Below are 24,641 nucleotides of genomic sequence, written 5' to 3' on the forward strand. Positions count from 1 at the left end.
ACTTTAGTGCCTTTTTGAAGAAAGGCACCATGAGCAAAATTTTCCGCGTTTGGCACACCAAAAAGCACCGCAAATAGTGCTAAAAGCACTAAGTTGGCAACACTGCTCATTATTTTAACATGGTAATAATATTGGAGGCAAATAGTTCTACGCTCTCTAAAAAAAATAGGGAGTTAAAGAAGTACTTGCAATTTCGCTTACAAAAATGTTGTTGCTTTTATTGACATTTCTAAAAACTGGAGGTCGCTCATATTACAAACTTTTAAAAGCTTGTAAAAAGGCCGTTAAAAATCATTTGAAGTGAATTTTAAAAAACTGTCTGTTTTAAGTACATACAAAATTAAATTGTCTGTTTATTTTAATAAATAACTAATGCGAAATCGTCAACATGTTACACTTTTCGTATTAGGAATCGTTTTTATTAATTGAATGAAATCATCAAAATCCAATAAATCGTTATTTGCAAAATATACCTATATCGAGCGAATAAAAGTTTAAGTTGAATTTGCACCTGTCTGAGTGCATTTTATTCTAGTTGGGTTTCCTACTAAAAAATCTCTATTGGATCTGCCTAAAATTCAAAATTTTTAATTAAAACGTTTCAAAAAATTAAGATCGTTTATCTTATAGGGACAAAATCTCATATTTTATTTTTTATATTAAATAATTCGAACCTTAAGTACCATTAAATTGTAAGAGTGTTACATTTAATCATGATCATTGTTATTTATGAATTGATGTTTATGTTATTTGAGAAACAAGTAAACTTATTTTCTGAAGGGGGGAAGGGTCAATTATTGACCTATAATTGACTCAAAAAATGTGGTAGAAAGATTGTGGTTTTATATATAGAGCGATCTTTACAAAAGTTAGTAGAGAGATTTTGGCTCATATTTTAGCGTTATCTGTCTTTTGGCATATTTTGGTTAATATAAAACTTGATTGCATAAAATTTCATCATTTTTAAACAAGATAATAGCGTTAGTCATTTTCTGAATCGGACCTTATAGGGAGAATTGTCAATTATGAACCGATCCTTATACAATTTGGTAGAAAAATTTAGCTTGATGTAAAACTTGATCATTTTATATTTCTTCGCTATACCGTAATTTTTAGTTATGACCGTTAAAGTAATTTTTTCAAGTGACCTTGTATACGATCGGGTCTAGACAAATCCTCATGGTAGAACGAAAAAGATAGAAAATTAAAAGTTAATCGATATACTTGTGTTTGTTAAACAATAATAAACGTAAATCTAATTTTCTGAAGGTGTTTTATTAAGAGCAAGTTTTATTAAGAACAGATAATAAAAGATAGTCTTAGAATTTAGAATATATACTTTTGTGGTGAATGTGCGATTAATGTTTCAATATGTTACAAATGGAATGACAAAATAATGCAAATATTCCCGGTTTTCGTCCAAAAAATCCTTAATTTTAAAAAACAAGTTTTTACCCCCAAATATAAAAATTTCCAAAAAATTTTGTTGAATCAGACAGATCATTAATGTATTACTTTAGAATTTAAATGAAATATATTGCCATCAAGAGAAATTATAATAAACCCTTAAGAAAGTTTTTATAATTTAATAATTAATAAATAATTGTTTTTTGTTATTATGTATTTATTTTAGTTGGGGTAGCGAAGCACACTGGGTATTAACTAGTAATTAATAAACGGCAATGTTGTTCAATGGTTATTATTAATAATTCTTTATTACAAATTTATTTAACATATAATTGTCGGCACTCATAATAACAGATAAATTCTAACGAAATATATATTAGACTATAAACTAGACCAGACTAAAGATTACACTATAGGCTATAATATAGGCATATAACAATTGTCAACCTTGTTTAAAACACAAATCCATCGATAATCCACATAAAAAAGTTTATCGCGATATAAAGAGTTTATTAAGAACATTTCTTTGACTTTGTGTATTTAAGAACATCCAATTCCTATTAAAGATCCACCAGCAAATGAAATTACAAAGTTTTCTACATTGCCTTCAGTATTTCCAAGAGTCAAATTATTGGGAGACTTTATAGAAAAATTTTCAACATTTTGTTTAACTTTTAACCAATCGATATCAATAAATCTTTCATTTTCGGCAATTTTTATAAGAATTATGGCACTTCCAAGTAAAATAGCAGCAAATTTACCAATTTTCATCAATATGAAGCCAGTTAACCATCCCGACGTTGCACCAACTCCAATTTGATAATATGGTGATAGTGAACTGATTAAATTAAATATGTTTGCAACATTTTCCTCCATTTTTGTTTTAGGATTTATTTTGAATTTTTATGTTTTTAATAACGAAAAAAATTTAATATTTCCCAGCAAAAATATTTACTGAAAATCATTTTTTTTTTTTTGCTGATTATGAATTAATTTGGAAAAATAATATTATATATATTTGAAGATAACCGGAAACTAAGCTTTAAACTTTACTAAAATCTACGCTATACTACAGATAAATTTCTAAATTATACTAGATACTAGCCTCCTAAAAAATGCTTAACTCGTTTATACAAAAAAACTAATTCTCCGATAAATCATTAAAATTTAAAAATAGAAATTAATGTCTGTGGCGCCATCTAGATGTGAAATTTAAAACTTGACAATATTGCCAACCTATTGTTTAAAACAATTATTCGAGTTGTTATCAGAGACTTGCGCCGATTCGGCTTAAGCCGACTAAGCCTAGCCGCCGATGTCAAATGTCAAAGCCGCCGCCGCCGAAAATTTTTCAGCTTAATACGGCTTGAAAATTTCGCCATATTTTGTAGAATTTACAGAACACTCGCAAAATTTATGAAATTTTACAATATAAAATTAATTTGTTTTCATTTAAGCAAGTTTTCTTTTATCTCATAATAAGCCGCTCATTGAAATTTGGCCGGTGTAGAACTTTGCTCAACGTTCGACGTATATTGCTTCGCCTCAGATATTTTCGCGTTTTTACGCGCCTAATTCGAGTCGCTGCTACTTTTCAAACCAGCTTCGTTGACATCAAACCAGCTTCGTTGACGTCAACCGGAGCTTCACCTTTTTATATTGCTTGTATGTCATATCGTAAAGGGCTAGGGTATCGAACATGTGTATTTGAAATGGGAAGTGCAGTTGATGTCAATTCTGCCGACTGAGAAAAGAAATTCTGCTAGAATTTTTCGCGCCAAACTGTTTTCTGCATGTGTGTGTGCAAATAAATAATTGTTTACTAACAATTGAAATTAATAAGATTGTATGCTATACTACTCGGTACGATAGTTTATTGTGCAAAGAAACAGCGTGTTAGGTTTAATTTAGTTAAATTGTTAATAACTATGTTGGAAATGATTTTCCAGGCGATGTTTGTTTTTGTTTAATACCCAAAAGTGTTTATTGAAATCTAGATTTGGCATATTTGTGAGATCTAGAAGATTAAAAAATGTAAGTAATGATGATGTTAATTAATTATTTATTTGTTTATAAAGAACGTCTTTATTTTCAAGAAAGAGGAGTCATCATGATGGTCTCCTGGAAAAATGCCCACAAGAGAGTGGAAATTGTATACCTCCCTATTCATCTAGGCGGGTGGTGGTCGGTCGGCTTGTGGTGACATGGTATATTATCACTTAGAGGCAATGGACGGAAGCTGATTGCCGCATTTAGGGGGTAACCTTGGGATACATACTTATTATTATACCATTGATCTCTGCAGAATCACTAACACACACTCATAATAGTGCGCGATGTCTGGTGTGCCTTTCAGTAAAGCTCTTGTTGTCTCCAAACACTATGGTGGCCGAATATTTACAAGAAACAATTGTTAAGCCGTAACGTTACTGACTGACTGATTCATCATCGCACAGCCTAAACGGTTTTAGCTAAAGAGCTGAAATTTGGACAGGAGGTTGGTCTCCCACCAAATAGATCCACTAAGACGGGAAATTCGAATGATTAGGGGTTAAAAATGGTAAATTCGGTAACCTCATATCTCCTAAACTGTAAAAGATATAATAACAGTTTAAAGCTTATCGTCGTTCATTAAAAAAAAGCGGACAGGTATCCGGTATTTTTTTTAAATTCGGCCCCTTTAGGGAATAAACGGGTAAAAACTGTAATTTGAACATTAAAAAAAATATTTTTGAATCCTTCATAACACGACGAATGTTTATTTATTTTTGGTACTTTTTATGAAACATTGTTTTTGGTTTATTAACTTATAGTATAAGTCTTATACATATGAATACATAATAACGGGCTCCCAATACGATGTTGCAACTTTTTGGAACAGATTTTTTGTTTCGCTAATGGGAAGGAAAAAAGTACCAAAAGGGGTAAAAACGGAAAATTTGATTTTATTCAAGAAACACTAAATATGCTAATGGGGTGTTTTTCGAACACCGGTACCAAGTGATATTTTTTGGTACTTTTTCATTCTCCAACTAGTACTTTTTGAGTTTTCTATGATATTGAAATCGAAACATGAAATTGTATATCAGGAAAACCGTTGTAGTTAGAATGATTAAAATCGTCAAGTTTCTTACTTATATTGCTTTTAGGGTAGCAGAGCACACTGGGTATAGCTAGTAAATAAACAATTTTATTTGTTTTGTTTTTACGTTATTGATCATTTTCATAATGCAAAATTTTTTAGAAACTGATTTTCTGCAAGATGTTTTATATGGAGGATATAGTTAAATATCGGCTGATCCTCGTAAAACTTGGAGAAAGGATTTGTTTTTAATTTTTAAGAATTTTTTATTCATACCTGCATATATTCTCACACAATTTTTGATCTTGCTCTGTTTTGCTGTTATAAACAAATTATTTGCTTCCAAATCCCACTTTCTGATCTCTCGGATTCCGTTTTTATTTAAAATCGTTGAAAATTTAAACACTAAACGTAGTTGAAAACTTAGCCGGCTTACAGTCGATTTTAAGCCGCCGCAGACATATTTAGTGTCAGTCGCCGCCCCCGTTAATATTTGTCGGCGCAGGGCTCTGGTTGTCATAGCAACGGAAACAAATGCATCATCCACTCAGGAAACGTAAACAAAATCAAACGAATTTTTTTTTTAAATGGAGTCGAATACTACAGCAGCAAGTTACTTTAATATTTTCATAACCGGACAATTGGAATCAGCAACATTTCCGTTGGGACCAGAAGCCTCTGAAATATTTTGCCGTTATGAAAGTGTGGCTGGTCCCGATTGGGAACTCGTTAGTGGACATAACAAGGGTATAACACAATTTGCTTCCAATCACAATGGTAACTTTAATGATGCAATTATATTCAATATGCCAATAGAACAAACCTATCGCAGTACAAATTCATTTGGATGTAAGTTTTCGATCGGTTTTTTCTTATTTTTTGTTTAATAAAAAGATTTTGTTTAGGGCCTCAACTTCTAATATCAATTTATGGTAAAACACGTTGGGGCATAGAAACCTCTCTGGGTTACAGTCATGTTCATGTGCCTGTATTCGGAAATGTCGCAAATTATACTATTAAAGCGCCCATATTAAAACCTCGCTGCAGTAACATGTTGGCCGATGTGACTACTTGGCTGACAGGTCGTAATCCTGAACTAAAAGATGCAAAAATCCTATTAGATAATTCTAAAAGTAAAGGTAACAGTTTCCGCTACATTTTAAAATATATTTCCAAAGATTCAATTTGTATTGAAAGAGAATCTTGTAAGCACCCAAGAAATGAAACCGTGACTTTTTTTTAACAATATTAACGTTATGCTCTTCTCAGAGACTAGTTTTATGTATTTCCCTCTCAAAACTTTGTCGCGAATATTCGTGGCTTATAGAATTTTAAGGTATTACATGCACTGAAATACCTTGAATTGTAATGCAGAATAGGGGCCATTCATTAATTCATCTAATGCATTTAAAAATTAAAAAGGCTGAAATGAAACTTGAAATGGCGGAGAACACATTAAGACTAAATCTCAAACATTATCCTAAATGGATTTCAAAAGGACGAAAAACATACGTACATATGTATATTGATTTCATAATATTCAATGTTATCGGTTTTATGTTTGATCTTATAATCATTTATCGAACCAAATCCCGATATTTCATTTCATGATACCATTTTCATCTAACTTTCAATTCCACATTTAATTTTCTTTAAAATCAAATAATTCTTCTTTCGTTAGGAGTAAAATTCTGAAATTGTGGTCCTGTTCGGAAATGCATCTGATGATTAGTGTGTAATATTGATGGAAATGAGCAGAGGCGTAGACACCTTTAAAAAAGGTGTAATTTAAAATAATCATTCAGATGCAGCCAAAGATATGTACATTTCCCAACATGCCCACTACATTTCATCAGGCGACGATATGGTGTTCCCTTTAAATTATTGACTTTAATGCTTCTAAAATTTCAGGTTTGTCTATGGAATCATATGGAGAATTACAACTAATATTGAACATTATAACTAGAGGAACGGCACGTCTAGGCTTAGAATATTAAAATCAATATTACATTTTATACAATGGCAATAAACAATGAAATAAACATTCGCACAAATAATTTGTTTTTAATTTTTTATTTTATTTTTCTAAAATAATATTAAACTATAAATAAAATGGAAAATAATGAAAAATAACAGTTCAGCTTCAAAAAAATCTGAATGTCATCCATCCAATTTCCTGAAATCGATAAGTACATACCTGCAAAAAGAAGAAAAAATAAAATTAATGCAAATCGAAAAAAGTTAAATGGTTGTTTCTTTATAATTTTAAAACATTAAACAAGTAAAGTGTTAATATTTAATTACACAAGATCCTAATTACACAAGAACTGTTTGAGCGTGAATTTCATTTCATGTCTGTTCTGTAAACTGAATCCGTTTAAAAATGAATTATAATAATTTTTCTCGTATTCAAATCTAGTCGAAAGTAAATCGAATTTAATTTGATTATAATGCATTAAATAATTATTTTTGGGGTTTTTAATACAATTGTAACTTAATATAAATGCTATGAACATTATAAACTCTTTTTTTTCATTTAAAATAAGTTAATTTTTCTGAATATTACGTTCAAATAAAATTTGATTTACTGAACAAATTGGGTTTTAGAAGCTTATCGGTTTTAAGACCGAATCGATTTAAAGAACAGACATGATTAAACAAATTTTAATAAATGATAATTTAATTAAAAATAATTTATTAAAGCGTCGTTGTTTTTGCAACAAAATACATTCAACTTTCTCTATAATTAAAATTTTACTCGTTTAAGCTTACAATCAGATTTAATATTATCATCAAAAGTGAATTATGTCGGGAAAAGAAGACATAAATTAATATTATCATCATAAAATATTAGAAATTATTTAACTATCTACCAAAATGTTGTTATAAAAATTACCTTTATGAACTCCATACTTCTAAAGACAAATCCTTACAGGTTTTGAGTTAATAGCTGTAAAATAATAAAGAAAAAACATTTAATTAAATATTCGTAATTTTGAATTTTATATGATATTTTATAAAATACAACAAACAAGTAATTTGATATGCACCTTTATAAATTATAACCAAGTTGTACTTTTAAAATTGATAATATTAGACACACTTACCTTTGTAATTTACATAATTATGGATGCTAAATCCTTGAAGGTCTAATTTGAGGTTTAAGTTTTTAGCTGTAAAATAATAGAGAAAAACAACATTTATTAAAAAAAAAAATCAAAATTAAGTTTAATTATATTTTGTAAATTACAACAACAAACAAGTAGTTTAATATTGGCCCCTATTCTACATTTCAATTTGAATCGAAATTTTCTCTGGCAACTTTGGTATTCTGCATTTCGATTCGACACATAAAAAACTTACAAAAACGTAATCACGATCGAAATGCAGAATACACGCAATCGTAAAGTATTGAAACGAAATAAAATAGCTTCTTCTGTTTCTTATGATTCAGTTGTTTGTTGGAATACCTTTTTTCGATCAGTAACTGAATGCGTAAACGTAATCAAAATGCAGAATAGGGGTGATTAAATATATATGTACATATATAATTGTATTGGCCGACCAATACTTCTAAAACAAGCTTTTTCTAATAGGGCGAATAACTGTCTAAAACTTTAAATAATTTGTTCAAGTTTGGCTGTAAAGTTTTCTCATGAAAACAATTTTTTTACTACTGACATTACGAAATTAATTTCAAAAAATTGAAACTGTTTATGAAAAAATTTCGATTAATTTAAAATAAACATTTATTATTGTTTAATTATCAGATTTGATATTATCATCAAAATATTATAAATTATGTCGGGAAAAGAAGACATAATTAAATATTATCATCATAAAAGTATTAAATATAATCGTTGGTCCTTGTTAAATATAACACACTCACCTATAATTCCATTCTCCAAAATAGTATGTTTATAAAAACAAAGGAGTTTACATAAATCAAAGATTTTTGTCTCACTGATAAAATTCTTCTTTCACTATTTTTTATACTTTTAAATAGAACTTTTTCTTTTGCAAAATGAAGTTAAAATTATCTCTCTCTCTTAAAAATTATTATTTTAAACAATAACACAATTACAATTTTAAACAATCTAATTTCTTTCGCATTACAAATCATTTAGCGAATTACCACAATCGTGATGGAGTAAAACTGATGACGAAATGTTAATTTTACCGCTTATTTGTATTCCTCAATCAAATCAAATCGTTAAAAGAAAACTGGTATATTTAAGGTGTGAAGTTATTGTTATTATAAAAAACAACAACCACATGACAACTTCGCGAATTTTGATTTTATGCAAAGTACATCACACACAACTTAGATAAATTTCGTTATTGAAATGTGATTTTGTTACAAAAGCCTATTCCATCACGTACGCAGTAATACGATCAAAGAAAATCTTTAATTTATGTAAACTCTTTAATTTTTATATTCGATGCCATTCAATTATTTGGTTGTGTTGTGTGCATTCTGTAAAAATAAAAAATATATATTAAAATATAAACTTCAAGATATAATGTAATTTAAAAATGTTTATTGAATTATTAAATCAGTAATTGGAGAGTTTAAAATCAATTAAAATTCATAAACACGGACCAATTAATATCATCATTTTATATTATCTTAGAGCTTAAATTTAATAAAAAAACCCTTAAACACTTACATTATTTTATTTATTAGATCCCAAAGAATTTTCTTGTAATTCCGTAGAAAAATAATAGAAAATCTAAAAAATAAAGGAAATAAAAATTAGTTTTCGTTTAATAAATTAAAAAAAAAAACATATTTTGAATTATTTTTTTTTCAGTAATTGGATAGATTAAAATCAATTTAAATTCATAAACACGGACCAATTAATATCATCACTAAAGAAAATAGAAAAATGCATAAATTTGTATTCAAAATACATTTACTGATAAAAAAAAATAGGTAGAAAAATGTTTTAAACTTACATTATGTATTAGGGATCCAAATTTTTATGCAAAACAAAACCAAAGAAACTTAACCTGATAATCTAAAAAGAAAAGATAATAATTATAAATATTTTTATAATAAAAAAAGTAAAATGAAATATTTATTTTAAGTTCTTTTTTCAGTAATAGGAGGATTTAAAATCAATTTAAATTCATAAACACGGACCAATTAATATCATCATTAAATACATCACGGAAGATGAGTTCCGTTCATGTTATTCTAATGCAATAAAATACGAATTATGAGGTTTACGAACAAGGATTTCATATAAATTTTTAAGTTTTACTAAATAAATAAGTTTTTAAACATCTAAAATTTTAAGAACTTGTGATTTTGTGAAAACAAAAAAATTACTTACATTTTAAAGCATTACAGTTGCATGTATTAAGGATGTAACTATAAGTGTTTTGCTAAAAAGAAAGAAATCATTATTTAATAAGAGACATATTTAAAAAATATATAATATTTTTTACATATTCAACAATTCAATAGTTAGAATATTAAAAAAATAAAAATGAAGGAACATATTTGTGGTTATTGTGTATTTCTATTCTAAAGAAATAATTTTTGAAAGTTAAAACATAGAATTTCTGTCAAATATAGAATAATAATTGATTGAACAATTTTTTATAATAAATAATTTGGTACAATTAGAACATGCAAACGTCTTTGTAAGTTTCTAATGAAATTCAAATGTATGATTACATTTTTTCAACTGCTACTATTTTAAAACGAAGAATAATTATTTGAGTTTTTTTTCAGTAATTGGAAAGTTTATAATCAAAATAAATTCATAAACACGGACCAATTAATATCATCACCAAAATACATTTTTTAGTTATTTTTTTAACTTCTTTTCAACATACCTTAATATTTTGTTGATGTAATCCAAACAAATAGTTCCACAAATAACAATTGCTGATCGCTTCAACTACTCCAGCTGTACTAAAAAAAAAACGGAAAAAAGTATTTAGACGATGATTTTCAAAAATATTTAAACATGTTTTAATATTTCTACTTTAATAATGTAATCAGAACACAAAAAATGTGCAGCCGATAAGGTATAGTCATTATTTGATCATACGGTAACTTTTGTCCTCATTTACATGAATGATGTTGTCAAACAAAAATATTTTAATATAAGTTTCTAATATTTTAATTATAAATAAAGTTAAGAACATACCAACGTAAAATTATATTGTTTATAAAAAATAACAATTTACAGCATCTAAAAAAATAGAAGTAAAATGTATTTAGTAAAGAGATTTGCTAAAATGTTTAAATTTTCTAATAATATTTGTATTTCATTTTTCTAATCAGAACACAAAAATTCTGCAGCCGAAAGTATATAGTCATTATTTGATCATACGGTAACTTTTGTCCTCATTTACTAATAATAATACAAATTTAGAAAAAAAGGTCAATTTGAAAAAGTTTTTTTTTTAATAAAAATTAAACTTCATCCCGTTTAAATTTTTTTTAATAAAGATTTTCACATCGACTTAAAATTATTAAATAGTTGAAAATATTTACCTGATTTCAAGAAAGTAAAATTCAGCTGCATTAATTGTTAAATATGTTGGTTAAAGTTTCTGAAACGAAAAGAATGATTATTAAATATTTATAAATAAACCAATATATGTATATTTTTTTCTCATAATTGTGTATTAATTTGATCAGAACACAAAATTGTGCAGCCGTAAATGTATAGTCATTATTTGATCATACGGTAACTTTTGTCCTCATTTACAAATGAAAGAAAATATAAATTTTGAAAAGAGACAAATCTGAAGAAATCGATTTTAAAATTATTTTTTTATCAGCATTTATTTATTTTATTATTTAAATTCAAAAAACACGAAGATTTTAAACAAAAATATTTACCTGATTTTCATTTGGTATAAAACAACTGCATAATGTAAGAAATAACTGTCCAACCAAGCATTTAAGATGATGTCAAAATATTAAACACTGTAAAGAAAATAAAGATTATTAAAATATAATAATACACAAATATTTAGTTTATAATAATAAAAATTTATTGTGATCAGAACACAAAATTTGTGCAGCCGAATTTGTATAGTCATTATTTGATCATACGGTAACTTTTGTCCTCATTTACATATAAAAGAGAGAATTCTTAAATACAATTTATAATAGGTAATTTAATAAACTTAAAATAAATAAATAATACTTTCTCTCTAGAAGTTAAAAATATATTTTTATAGAAATATACACACCTTTAAGTGTCTATGACCCATGTTGCATCATTTCTATTCCGTTAAAACTGCAAATAGAAAAAAACATGTTTTATAAAAAATTTGCATATTTTTGTGAAAATTTTATTAATTAAAATCAATAAATCTCATGACGTTATTGTCAACATGGAATATAATTTGTAAGGTAAGGTTATATTCAGGAATTAGATCCGTAGTTATAATCATTGATAAACTAGGGTGAATATTAAGGAGTTTTTTTTTCAAAATCTATAGCAAATAATTAATATTTTTTAGTTCCAAAATAATTATCTCCTTCAATTCTTAAATTTTATATAAATATATAAAATAACAATAAATACCTTTTATTTCAAATAGAGACGTATGATTTATCCTTTCGTTCATGACCTCGCGGAACTGTAATAAAAGAAATATAAAAATGTGTCAAAATTTTTTTTTATTTTTATGAATTCTTTCATTAAAAAGTTGCATTGTAATCTCATGACGTTATTGTCAACATGAAATATAATTTGTAAGGTAAGGTTATATTCAGGAATTAGATCCGTAGTTATAATCATTGATAATTGAAAGTAGATTGTAATGAAAATTGATTACGGTAACAAATGTGTGCTGTTTTTAAAAATAATATTTTAAATTTTACTCTTTAACAATTTTAAGAAAATCATTTTTTCATTACAAAAACTTTATAAATATTATTCAATTTTTATTAAGAGACTTACCTTTTAGTAAACCGCAGTAATTTGCTACATGTTCAAAGGCCCTTAAAACCCTGCAATAAAAATATTTTAATTTAGTTTTTAGTTAAATCAAAAATGTGTCATGCAAACCTTTGAAAATGTTTAAATTTAAGTTAAAATAATTAATCATACATATTTACCTTTTATATATTTAATTCCATGTTTGTCATTGCCCAGTATTAATCATGTTGTGTGGTAGAAATCTGCAGAATATTTCCAATCATTTCTCTGAAAAATTATAAGAAAATCTATAAATTTATGCAACATAGGATGTTGATTGTAAATTATTAGATCGCCAACACATTTTCATACTATTCAAGACTAAGAGGGTTTAAGTATTGTCATCAATACCACTCACTCTTTGTTTTCTATAAATTACAATTTGAAAAAAGTTCGTTTAAACAATATTTAGTAATTTCTATTAAAAATCATTTTTAAGAAAATCCATTTCTAGGTAAAAATTATAGTTAGAATTTTACACTTCTAAACTAACTGTTTGACAAATCATTGAGGATTATGACAGAAGAATTCATGTCTGGATAAAACTTTACGTTTCAAGGTTTTAATTATTGTAGTTGTTATTTCACATGTATCATACATAATTCACAACTTTCTTCAACATAAAAAGTATTAATTAATTTATTTTCCTAAAAATCGTGCAAAGAAATTACAAAAAAAATTTATTAATTAATTGTTTGTATTTATATAGATAAATTCTAAATTAGTTTTATCTTAAAAGGCTTGAATAGTATTACAAATGTGTTTTCAATCAGATCAAAATTCGATTTATAGCTTCAAAAGAGCACCAGTAGAAGTTGTAAGTGTAAACATAAATTCATAAGAATTTAAATTGTTTTAAACAAAAGTTTAAGAAAATACACAAATCTCAGATATGCCGTAATGTTTTAAGTAGAAATTTTGTTATTTTATATTTTTATCAAATATTACGAATAACCCTCATTTTTTCCACCTGCGGTTATTGCTTAACGGTCTGTTATTCTATCGGTAATAATTTAGAAAAACTGTCAGGTTAGTTTAAAAAATAGCCAGACATAGAGAAAATGAAAGTTAATCAAATAAAAATCGATCGTAAACTTGGTTCCCAACCCCTTAAATATTAAAAAAAAACATAAATTATTGTTTATAAAAATCTTATATTTGTATTCACACAAAGAAGTGGCATATCTGAGTAAGCAAGAGGGATGAATAAAAAGATACATAATAATATCTTGAATTAATGCACCAACACAATGTTGTACAAAAGTCCTGAAACTTTCTTATTAATTAGTTAATTAATCATACAAATTCTTTAAACAGTTTGACTTTTTTTGACAGATTAATTTCTATTATTTTACATTTTAATGAAAACAACTATAATTTATAATAGGAGTATAAACAATTATTGAAGTTAAAAGTTTAATACAATAATTGTTTCACACTTTACATAAAAGAACCATCATTCGCCTATACGGCTAGACAGTTATTTTACAAATAAATATGTAACGTCAATAATATGAAAAAAGCCAAACTGTTTTTGATTATTTTTTTAAAAAAAATGCGCATATTAATCTTACCTCAATTTCAAATAAAAATATAGTTTATATTAGAAGATATTTAAAAAGTTGTAGTAGTTGTTGATGGACATCAGATATTATTAAAAATGCATTGCAATATTGAGAAAAACATCTCAGCTTCGGTTTGTTAATTCAAAAATTGTTTGTTCATCCAAAGTCCAGGAGAATAAATTAAATAAAAAATTCTTATATACCAAACACTCCAGTCTCTAAAATCAACATCAGCGGCATAAGCTCAAGCATTTCAATATTTCATATATTGCTTGGATAACTAAACTTTAAAACAGAAAAATATATATTTCGCACGATACCACATATACAAATCGATGACATATACAATCCATATGAGTAATATTACAACACCTTCCTAAATTCAATCAATTTACTAGTAAAATGAACTAAAATATCTTTCTTCTACATCCATAATCTACAAAAGTGCTACGATCCAAAGATAAATCACAAATCGACCTATGCTTCACATATTTGTAATATTAAAATATTGTACATCAAAATGTGAGATGAGATAAAAAATTAAAAATTTTAAAATAGTTTGAGAGGAGGATGTATTATGTTACCCCACTACTATGGGCTTGTTGTGCTCTCCTTTGACATACCTTTCTGTTCTGTAAACCGAATCCGAGTTTAAAACGAATTCTTACAATTTTTCTCGTTTTCAAACCGAGTACACAAATCTAGTCGAAAGTAAATCGAATTTAATTTTCTTCTAAGTTTTCTAATACAATTGTAACTTAATATAAATGGACATTTTAAACTAATTTTCATTTAAAATATGTTTATTTTCGGAGTTTTATGTTCAAATAAAAATTCGATTTACAGATCAACAAATTCGGTTTTAAAAGCTTCACGAATTTGAAACCGAATCGATTTACAGGACAGATATGATAGTCTCTGATTTGAATCGAACCCACAACCTCCTAACTGGCTAGAACAACACCAAATAATCTACAAAGGCAAACACAAAAACAAACTATACTTCAATGTCAAACATTATATGTATTTCATACTAATTGTAATCATATTTTCAACGCAAACATGTTAAGGTATTTTCAGACTACAATACCGATTATAAATAATTGTCAAAAATGTTTGTATCATAATATAATTTTCTAGTATAAAAATTTCTAATTTGATTTTTAAAAATATTACTGATTATTTTAGGAATACGGTCGGTATTCATAAATTTGTTTAAACATTTCAAAAACTTTTCATTTTCACACGTATTCGGTATGTGTTTTATAAATACATTAAAAAAAAGCAAACAAAAAGTGTAAAATACATTAAAAATAAGAAAGAAAAGTGGATAAACAATTAAAAATTGGATAAAAAATATTCACCCCTATTCTGCATTTCGATTACTTTTACGCATCCGTTGCCAAACGGAGAAAATTTCGATTCAAATTGAAATGCAGAATAGAGGCCATTACAAATATTATATTGTAACCATAAAATGTGTTTTTCGGATTGATTTTTTGAAAATCCGAATTATTTTCATAATATTTTTAATTTGAAGTGTGTTAAGTAATACTCGGTGGTATTGTAGTCTGAAAATAATTGTCAAAATAAGTCATGTTCAATTTGACAATTTTAACAAAAATTAATAAAATAATGTATAATTTTTTTTTTAATTTCAATATTTTAATTTCTTGGTGCAAACTTCAAAATAAAATATTTTGTAAAATTTACGACAATTATATATGGATTATTTTCAGTGTATATTTAAACCAATTACAAAGAAGAAGCAAATTATTTAAAAACTTACAAATAAACGATTACATAATAGATTTTTGATAAAATCATCATACTCCTAAAATATAATTAGCTACCACTAAAAGTGGTATAAAGCATTGCAATTTAAAGTAAATTGAAAAAGCATTGAAAATGACAATGAATGAATATCAGAAACGAAACGTTTTCCATTATTATTTCAAGTAATTATGAAATTAATGTTGCACACAAATTAAGACATCACTGTTCCCAGTATCAATTTGCATTACAAAATAACTTGCAGTTTTATACAAAATATGGTTTAAAAAAAATATTAGTGTTCTTCTTGTATTTCATAAGCAACATTATGTGTCTATGTTTAATAAAAATTTTCTATATTTTAAAATAATGTAAGTAGTTAGAAGAATAGTTTCAAATCTGATTTTCTAATATTAAATTATATAGTAAACGCATAATAAATTTGTTTCCTCAAAACTTTACATAATTGCCAAATTTCAAAATTACAACCCATACTCGCTCACTCCAACACACACATGCACACACACAAAGATTTACACATATATTTTGTAAAACATAAAATTGATTGAATTAAAAAAAATTCAATCCCCGCAGCCAACAACCATTCATAATAGAAACAAAGATTTATATTATTTATTTTAAAATACTCATATAATTTTGAGTAAAATATATGTTTGTTATATTGTTTAATATAAATATTAAGTTTTTTATAATTAAGACATGTTTTATAATTAAATGTCTACCAATTAAAATTAAAATTTACACAAATGACAGTGTTCTTAAAAAGTATACAGTCCAAAAAATACGAAAATAAAAATTTTCAAACACCTTCATCAAGGCAACCTGTAGATGCGCAAGAATTCAGTGTTTTTCATTTTAACCAAATTATGTTTTCTTTAACCAAATAATGTGGGAGGATTCAAAAAATACGTTTTTGTTTTTCTTCTTCAATTTGTGTTTTTTAGAATACTTAAAACTAAAGAGGAGATTTAAAATGTTATTACTATTGTAAGTTGTAGTAGATTTATAAATTTAATTGAATTAATCTATACACATTAATAATTATGTATAATCTTAATAGAAATGATATTTCTGCAAGTTTACACAGTTTACTCTTTCAAAGTACAGATGACATTGCGATTAGTATAAAGAATATACTAAAGTGGGGTTCTTCCTTCCATTAGATTTTTTCGTGGAATCCCCAGTTTTATGTTAAATAAAACATGCCATCGCAATCAAAATATCTGATAGAGAGATATAAACATAAACAAAAGTAGAACGAACAATAGATGTCCACAAAATCTGGATAAAATTATTGGCTTTAGGGTGGTGGTGTTGACACATTTTCTTCAATGGGCTTTTGAACACATTGAGAAAACGCAGTAGCTGCTCAATCAGCCACCACTACTAGAGCCAGATATTTTAATGGGATGTTTTAAAGATGTTTAAATAATTCTCAAATATAAAATACCTAAATACTAAAATACTATAATAATTTTAAGCAAAATTTGTTTTGCAAATATGTATGTTAAAGTGAAAAATTCATTCACTTGTAATCAGTTTCACTACCATAACTACACTACCAACCACATCAGCCACATTCTATCTCCCTCCCATTATTAAAGAGATCGTTAATGGTTGGTGGTAGGCAGTGCAGTAGGTGATTTGAAATGTTTGTTTTTCTTAATAAGAGAGAGAGAGAGAGATGTGAAATATTTAAGTTATTTTTGTGTTATCTATACGACGAGAGTGTTTCATTTTGTTGATTCAAATTGCATGTCAATAATATTCTTTTAACATCAACGTGTGTTCCCGAAAATTGTTCAATATATTTGTTTCATTGTTGTTTGTGTGTCTTTAAATATTGTTTCCATTATTGTAGCAACATTTGTGGTTCATCACTAATTTCATCTCAGAAACGTCTACGGCGTTCCCAGGGGTTGTTGTTACCACCACCACCATTGTTATTATTTCCACCTCGTTGATTGCCACCGCGATTATTGCCACCATCGGGACCACCTTGGTTTTGGTTACCACCGAAATCAAATCCGAAATCCTATATGGAGGATGCAAATTTAAAGGTTTGTTTGATGTGGTAAAAAATTATACATTTTTGTATTTATATTTCAAAAATTACAACAAAAATATCGAAATCATAAGAATAGAAAAAAAATTAAACAAAAAATAAACTAAACCAAAACAAAATATTAAAAATTTTCGTTACTTTACTAAACGAAAAAAGTATTGAATTATTTCATTTTTTTACTATCGTTGATATAACATGTGAGAGATATTTAAAGTTGAGAAGAGTATTTAGGAAATTATATTAATACCAAACAAATACTTGAAAATGTTAACCCAATTCAAAATGTTTATTGTTCAATAATAGAATAGATCAAATGTTATTCATCTCAAAAGTATAACGTACGCAAATAATTATAATATTCAGACAATTTTTCAAAACCAAAGTAATGTGAATCAATCTTTAATAAAAATAGATATCAAAATGTTCTAAATATTCCTGTAATTTATCAAAAATATGTATCATAGTAAATAGTTTGACAATTTTATTTCCATTGTACATTTTCCTAAAAAAGCAACACAAATTTGTTCAGTTTACAATGTTATTAGTTTATATGCTTTAAAACCAAACCATCTCTACCGCAATACAGCATAGAGCAAACATTCAAATACGCATTGTGTGTAAATTCATTAAAATTTGCTTATTTTTAAGACCAGTATTGTGTTCCATAATATACCAAATCAATATATAGAATTGTGTAATAAATATAAATAGTATCAAATACATAAAGATTTATTAATTGAATGTTTTAATTCATTGCAATCAATATTCCCAATCCCTTTCCCAAACAATATTTTCGTTTTTCAATAATACAATTGATGATTTTAAAACCATAATTGACTTTTAAATATTTTTTTAATTTTTCCATCAAGAAGGTAGTAAAATTTACACTTTTTCATATACAAAATCTTTTCAACAAATTTGGATTTTAGCAATACAATTGAATACTATGATTTTTAATAATTGTTAAAATATCAATTTCTATTCACCCCCCTATATTCTACATAATAAATAATATAGATTAAAACCCATTATCCTCAAAAATAGTTGACAAAACATTAAACTCAAGCCAAAAAAGTTCATCGAGCAAATATTTTAAATATTTTAATGTCAAACGTTTGAGAATATTTGATAAACATTTGAAAGGAAGTCTTACTCAATTTAAGAAAAGGTAAGTTTAAAATATAATTGTTGTAACATAATACCGGAGGAAGTTTAACTATGCAGTAAAAAGGTATTAGCTCTAAACCAATTTAGGCGATTATGTTTTTTTTTTTTCGTAATGGACTTGCAATTTTTCATTTAGTATGTATTTCCAGCAAACAAATTTTTTGTTAATTTTATTTTTTGAAAATTTACAATTAATTCTTTCATTAAAGTTTCCAATTTATATGTGATCAAATGATATCATAAATATTCAAATGTTTGACATTATTATTGCCAAGATAAAGCAATGAATGTAAAATAGCAACACAAGTACGTATTCTTAGAGAATATACGGATTTTCATAAAAAAATATTATTAGTTTCCTTTAATTTTCTGTTTTAATGGTAAGACGTTATCAAGTATTTGCATATTGAATAAAATCATAATTATGTTTTTTAATCAATATTTATCTTCCTAAATATAAGTAAGTATAAAGTGCATTGACAATCCAATAATATAAAGAGCAATGTTCCACCATTATTTGTATAAGATTATAAACACATTGTATAAACGTATTCATTAAATATGTTCCTTAAATTTCCATACATCCAAAGTTAAATTCATTCAATTTAACCAAGGTATCGTCATATATATCAGAGTTCTATAATATTAATTAGTAATAAAAACACAATATTGGCATAAAAATCAATCGTATATAAATTTAAAAGTTAAAGCAACATCCTACCTAAAGATTTTGCAGAAACATCTTTTTCAGATGTACTATTCAAAAATCAATAACATCTATTGGATTATATAATCAACAATTAATAATCAATATTCTACTAAACCCAACAACCCAAAGCAATCAATTCCATAAAAAAATTCAATAAAACATTTTGAAGAGTCAAATATTTTCAAGTTATTTTTGACATTTTTGTTAGTACAATACAATTTCCATTCAAATATACTTAAAAAATACATAATATGTAGTGGCAGTCATGTCCTTTAAATTGGACGGAGCCATTATGAATATTGTTATCGTCATGTAAATCTCTAACTACAAATGATTGATCAATAAAATCATATAAGTTAATTGGAGCGCACACACAAGCTAAGTTAACAGTAGAAATTGTATCATTGGCCAAAATGATAGAATTTCTTTTTAACTTGATTTGGAAGCAACATTTCTGGCCAAAATGTTGTCCAAATGGATATAAAAGTGTGATGCAATAAACTAAGTGATTTAACTTGTAACATTTATTGTTACAGACAAACAATAACAACAACAAACTAAAAATTTACTACTATTGCATCTAACGTGTTAAAGTCGACAGTTTCGTATAAATTGTTTCATTTAATAAACAACATGTTTATTTATTGCACATAATAGTGTACCAACAGAAAAACAGTTTATAATTTATATAAAAATATGTATGTTTGTAAAGAACATTATGTATTTTAAAATTGATTAATCAATCACACACATTTCCAATGAGCTTTCTACAGTTTGTTTTTTGAATAAGAATTATTTTCAGACTTAAATTATATTTTGTGTTAAGAAGAAATATTGTTAAGAAATTATTTTCTAATTAACAAATACAAGTGGCTGTTATTTAAAAAATGTAATTTAAACGCTGTAATATTTTAACAAGAATATTTTTAGTTGTGCCTCTTAAATTCAAATTCAATCAATAATGTGTGATCAAAAATATACAATATCACAGTTACAGTGTGTTATTTTTAAATAAATTAATGGTTTAGTATATGTTCAAAATTTAAATAACAGGAATTTAAAAAGGCAATGTAAGGCCTAGAAATATCTAATAACTGTATGGTTTTCTTTGTTTTTAGAGTATCATAATGATATATTGAAGAAACATTTATTTGTTTGCATATTTATCGCCTCTTGAACATATTGAAAAATGAACGTACCTGTTGGTTATTGGGTCCATTGGGACCATTATTTCCGCCATTACCACCGTTGTTGCCTATGAAAAATAAATAATTTATAAATACAAATATTGCATAGAAATAGAATGTCCATATTTTTTATAAAAAAATATTTGTAAGTATTTAGTTTGTAGTTAATGTTAAACTTACCACGGAAATCGAATGGCGAGTTATTGCCACCGCCAAAGTTATCGAAATTGCTACAATTTCCACTGAAGCCACCCTCTTGTTGATCTAAAATAGAATTCAATTGTTGGGCTTGCATGAACAATGTGTTTTCTTGTTGGCGGCGACGCATTTCCTCTTCTTGACGCAACATGCGAGATTGCATTTCACTTTGTTGACGACGCATTTGCTCTTCGTCACGTTTACGCAATTCTTCAGCTTGTTTTTCACGCATTTCCCATTCCATTTTCTTGCGTTCATTGTCAGATTCGCGTTTGCGTAATTCTGAAATTTAATATCCCAAAAATAATTTATTTTCATTTCATTTTTACAATGTAAAAATTCAAAAAATGAAACCTACCTTGTCTTAGAAGTTCTGTCTCGTGCTCATAACGAGCATATTCCATTTGTGCTTCCAATTTTTCTTCTTCCATTTTTAATTCACGTTTCAAAGCCTCCTGTTTAGTCTTGAACAATTCGTGCAATTGCTTCCACCTGGTACCGTATTCATGTTCAAAGCTACCAACATCAGCGAAACGAGGACCAACATTACGTTCGTGATTGAATTCTGGCAACTTTTTGTTTAGAGACTTGTCGGGCAAACCATCTGTGTCTTCGTTGGCATCAAAAGGCTCAACCACACATGGCCTCAGAGAAGCAGTGAGGAAGAAACACTTTTCACTACAGAAACGCAAACAAACATTAGCCGATGATTTCTTGGCAAACTCAACTATACCCTCTCCGGTGGATTTACCACGATCATCAACGTTGACACAAGCTCTTTCGACGGGTCCAAATATTTCAAATGACTTGTACAACAATTCATTAGATACAAATGGTGTAAGATTGCTAACGCGTAAAACTGTAGAATTTGGTGCATAACGTACACGCAACATGCGACCCTTGCGTAAAGTACCGTCCAACTCACGTTTTGCGCGCTCAGCATTGGCATGGAAATCCATTTTTAAGAAAGCAAAGTTCTTTTCAGGATTGCTAAAAACCTCACCAATTTCACCGAAAGGTTTGAAAAGCTCACGCAAATCTTCTTCGGTGACATCGTTTGTTAAATTACCAACGTAGAGACGATTTCGACCAGAGAATTTTGTTTCCTCTGTGTTCTCAATTGGTGGTAGTTCATGAGTTGGGCCGGCTATGGCACGCAAACGTTGGCCTATAAAGAACTCATCATTACGACCTGGGCCGCCACGGTTGCCACCATCTCCACCACCCATTGCGCCTCTGGGACCATCACGACCACCACCGCCTCCACGTGGGCCATCAAAGTGACGATCGCGCTTTTGACCACGGTCGCGATTGCCGCCTCCGCCTCCTCCCATATTATTGTTTCCACCACCTTGTTTATTCATGTTATTGTTATGATTTTGCTGATTTTGTTGTGGTTGCTGTTGTTGTTGTGGTTGTTGGTTATTTGATGGTGCATTTTTGGTCTCTTCATTAGCTTTGGGTTCAGTTTTAGCTGCATTTTCAGGTTTAACATCTGACGCAGGCTGTTGAGCAGAGGGTTGTTGATTTTGTGTTTGTGGTTGTTGCTGCTGGTTTTGCTATACAAACATAAAAAATATTTTATTACAATTTTGTGTTGAATTTGGGAATCTTATTAAAGATACATATCTATAAATTTCATGTACTTTAGTATACAATGAGAATATCAATTCATTGTTTTAGAATTTTCTTAATGAACAAAAGTTTTGAAACCGTTTTAAATTTAAAAGTTTCCTGAATACATATTATTTAGTATAGGTAAATTAGTTAAAAAAGTTCAAAATTAGGTACATTTGAATTTTTAATAAAAGTTAAAATAAGTTATTTAACCCTACAAGGTTTACAAAGTATATTTTTTAGTTCTATTAATCGAAATGTTGGCAGCACTGATTGAAAATTATTTCTAACACGAATGCAGTACGACCGGCATTCGGTACAATGAAAAATCGGCCGCCATTTTGTTATTATAGACACTTGAAAATTTTATTCATGAGAAGTACAAAATTTTCACAATAAGAATATTATACAACCAATTCCATTTAAGATTAATATTTTATAACTTATTGATAAAGTTGCAAACAATATTAAATAAATTATCTTACCTGCTGATTCTGGAAATTTCCTCTATTATTTCCGCCACCACGATTACGATTATTGTTATTATTTCTATTATTACCAAAACCTTTGTTTCCAAATCCTCCTCTGTTGTTCTGATTATTATTGTTATTATTATTGCCACCGCCTTGATTGAAACGTGGCTTTTTTTCAGCTGGACCACCATCCATTTGAGGCTTATTGAAATTCTTGTTGCCACCACCTTGATTTTTCTGTGGTCTTTGTGGCAATGGGCCACTACCATTAACTTCAGTTTTAATTATTGCTTCCATTATACTTTTCACACAATATTTTTTCTAGTATTAACACTTTTTATATGTTCCAAATTCACTTTTTCCAATTAATTGATATTTTTCTTAATTTTTGTCCGACTTCCAAACTAGAAAAAAATTGAACTCACCAAGTCGACAGCCGGAAAAGGAATGAAGAAAATGAGATGAAAAAGAATGAGCATAGACAAAATGGCGTAAAAAAGCGTGTATTGTATCAGGGTTGATATTTCTTTCGTTAAGTTTAGAGTTGCATTTGAACAGTGTTAGGCTTCTACAAAAACCTTTAAAAGAATTTATTTATTTGCCTCATTCACATTCGGTGTTGTATCATTGTATGACATAAAAATTTCTTAAATTTTTCATGAATTATTATTGCGTACATTATTTATTACATTTTATTGAATTATTAAATCTGCCTCTTTTTTTACAGGCCTCGCAATAGAGTTATTCTTTATAACAAAATAACTAAAAATAATTTTCTCTTACATATGTCCAAATTGGCCCAAATACTAGAGTTCTAAAAATCGACTTTAAAATAATCGAACAATCGACTTTTTGCCGAAAAAGTCTAGAAGTCGATTATTTTGTTCCAAATAAGTCGATAACAGGACTATCGTCGATGAAAAAAGACGAAAAATCAAAAAGTAAATAAAGTCGAATAGTCCAAAAATGTCGAATAGTCGAAAAATGTCGAAAAGTCAAAAAAGTCGAAATAAAGTTGGAAAGACTCGAAAATAGTAGAAAAAAGTAAAAAAGTCCAAAATTTAAAAAAGTAGAAAGAAAGGCGAAAAAAGTGAAAAAAATAGTCGAAGAAAGTCGGAAAATCTCGAAATGCCGACTATTTATAAAATCCTTAAAGTCTAAAAGTCGAATTTTAACTAAATGAAGAAAGTCAAAAAATGAAATCACTAAAATGTGATTTGGTTTTCATAATAAATCACATAGTTGAATTTTACCTTGCTTCAGATATACTTCAGCAATTTATTGTTTAATAAAACTGTGGATATTTAAGTAAAATTTTGATGGTGGCTTTTTATAGGGGCTAGGTCAAATGAGGCCCTATATTTATAAAAGTTCATGAGGGTCACCAAGGCTAGTATAGAACTTGGTTTTGCAGCTTTTTGT

At 27.4% G+C, this 24,641-nt stretch overlaps 3 protein-coding genes, 1 long non-coding RNA gene and 4 other non-coding genes across 12 annotated transcripts; 1 reads left to right on the forward strand and 7 right to left on the reverse strand.

The window, feature by feature from the left end:
* Positions 1-1,668: 1,668 nt before the first annotated feature.
* LOC124418929 (FUN14 domain-containing protein 1-like) lies at positions 1,669-2,369 on the reverse strand. The gene has a single exon (XM_046946879.1). It carries the CDS (start codon positions 2,281-2,283, stop codon positions 1,948-1,950), a length of 336 nt encoding a protein of 111 aa, XP_046802835.1. The 5' UTR covers positions 2,284-2,369; the 3' UTR covers positions 1,669-1,947.
* Positions 2,370-5,000: 2,631 nt separating this feature from the next.
* LOC111674983 (B9 domain-containing protein 1) lies at positions 5,001-6,606 on the forward strand. The gene is made up of 3 exons (XM_023435676.2): positions 5,001-5,338; positions 5,395-5,628; positions 6,401-6,606. The coding sequence occupies exons 1-3, from the start codon at positions 5,077-5,079 to the stop codon at positions 6,484-6,486; spliced, it is 582 nt and encodes a 193-aa protein (XP_023291444.1). The 5' UTR covers positions 5,001-5,076; the 3' UTR covers positions 6,487-6,606.
* LOC124419135 lies at positions 6,544-9,222 on the reverse strand. Of its 2 annotated transcripts, none has more exons than XR_006940429.1 (5): positions 9,160-9,222; positions 8,379-8,966; positions 7,597-7,662; positions 7,386-7,439; positions 6,544-6,686 (listed from the first exon to the last, which is right to left on the reverse strand). It is a non-coding gene; the product is annotated as an uncharacterized LOC124419135 (long non-coding RNA). The 2 variants fall into 2 exon arrangements; XR_006940430.1 differs by having other exon boundaries at positions 6,794-7,439.
* On the reverse strand, positions 9,041-9,111 carry LOC111674989. The gene has a single exon (XR_002762484.1). It is a non-coding gene; the product is annotated as a small nucleolar RNA U18 (small nucleolar RNA).
* A 72-nt stretch (positions 9,223-9,294) lies between the features above and the next one.
* LOC111674985 lies at positions 9,295-9,365 on the reverse strand. The gene has a single exon (XR_002762481.1). It is a non-coding gene; the product is annotated as a small nucleolar RNA U18 (small nucleolar RNA).
* A 218-nt stretch (positions 9,366-9,583) lies between these two features.
* Positions 9,584-9,654, reverse strand: LOC111674987. Its single transcript, XR_002762483.2, has one exon. It is a non-coding gene; the product is annotated as a small nucleolar RNA U18 (small nucleolar RNA).
* A 569-nt stretch (positions 9,655-10,223) lies between these two features.
* On the reverse strand, positions 10,224-10,294 carry LOC111674986. The gene has a single exon (XR_002762482.1). It is a non-coding gene; the product is annotated as a small nucleolar RNA U18 (small nucleolar RNA).
* Positions 10,295-10,336: 42 nt separating this feature from the next.
* On the reverse strand, positions 10,337-23,674 carry LOC111674984 (protein no-on-transient A-like). 4 transcript variants are annotated; one of them, XR_006940426.1, is made up of 12 exons: positions 23,232-23,674; positions 21,488-22,688; positions 21,112-21,411; positions 20,944-20,999; positions 12,585-12,672; positions 12,427-12,476; positions 12,049-12,103; positions 11,711-11,757; positions 11,355-11,441; positions 11,004-11,062; positions 10,654-10,698; positions 10,337-10,410 (listed from the first exon to the last, which is right to left on the reverse strand). XR_006940426.1 is itself a non-coding variant. In XM_023435677.2 (5 exons), exons 1-5 carry the CDS (start codon positions 23,514-23,516, stop codon positions 17,695-17,697), a joined length of 1,986 nt encoding a protein of 661 aa, XP_023291445.2. In that variant the 5' UTR covers positions 23,517-23,674; the 3' UTR covers positions 17,456-17,694. The 4 variants fall into 4 exon arrangements, 1 of the variants encoding a protein (XP_023291445.2); XR_006940427.1 differs by having other exon boundaries at positions 10,337-10,415; XR_006940428.1 differs by lacking the exon at positions 10,654-10,698 and having other exon boundaries at positions 10,337-10,415.
* Positions 23,675-24,641: the final 967 nt, after the last annotated feature.

Source organism: Lucilia cuprina, chromosome 3 (assembly GCF_022045245.1).
Source record: "Lucilia cuprina isolate Lc7/37 chromosome 3, ASM2204524v1, whole genome shotgun sequence".
Taxonomy (NCBI): domain Eukaryota; kingdom Metazoa; phylum Arthropoda; class Insecta; order Diptera; family Calliphoridae; genus Lucilia; species Lucilia cuprina.

Excerpts from the sequence above, each read along its gene's own strand:
- LOC124418929 (XM_046946879.1), bottom strand. The coding sequence starts at position 2,283 with ATGGAGGAAAATGTTGCAAACATATTTAATTTAATCAGTTCACTATCA.
- LOC111674983 (XM_023435676.2), top strand. The coding sequence starts at position 5,077 with ATGGAGTCGAATACTACAGCAGCAAGTTACTTTAATATTTTCATAACC. Across the intron at positions 5,339-5,394 it reads CAGTACAAATTCATTTGGAT|GGCCTCAACTTCTAATATCA; the intron begins GTAAGTTTTCGA and ends GATTTTGTTTAG. Across the intron at positions 5,629-6,400 it reads AGATAATTCTAAAAGTAAAG|GTTTGTCTATGGAATCATAT; the intron begins GTAACAGTTTCC and ends CTAAAATTTCAG.
- LOC111674984 (XM_023435677.2), bottom strand. The coding sequence starts at position 23,516 with ATGGAAGCAATAATTAAAACTGAAGTTAATGGTAGTGGCCCATTGCCA. Across the intron at positions 21,412-21,487 it reads GACAGAACTTCTAAGACAAG|AATTACGCAAACGCGAATCT; the intron begins GTAGGTTTCATT and ends ATTAAATTTCAG. Across the intron at positions 17,839-20,943 it reads ATGGACCCAATAACCAACAG|GATTTCGGATTTGATTTCGG; the intron begins GTACGTTCATTT and ends TCCTCCATATAG.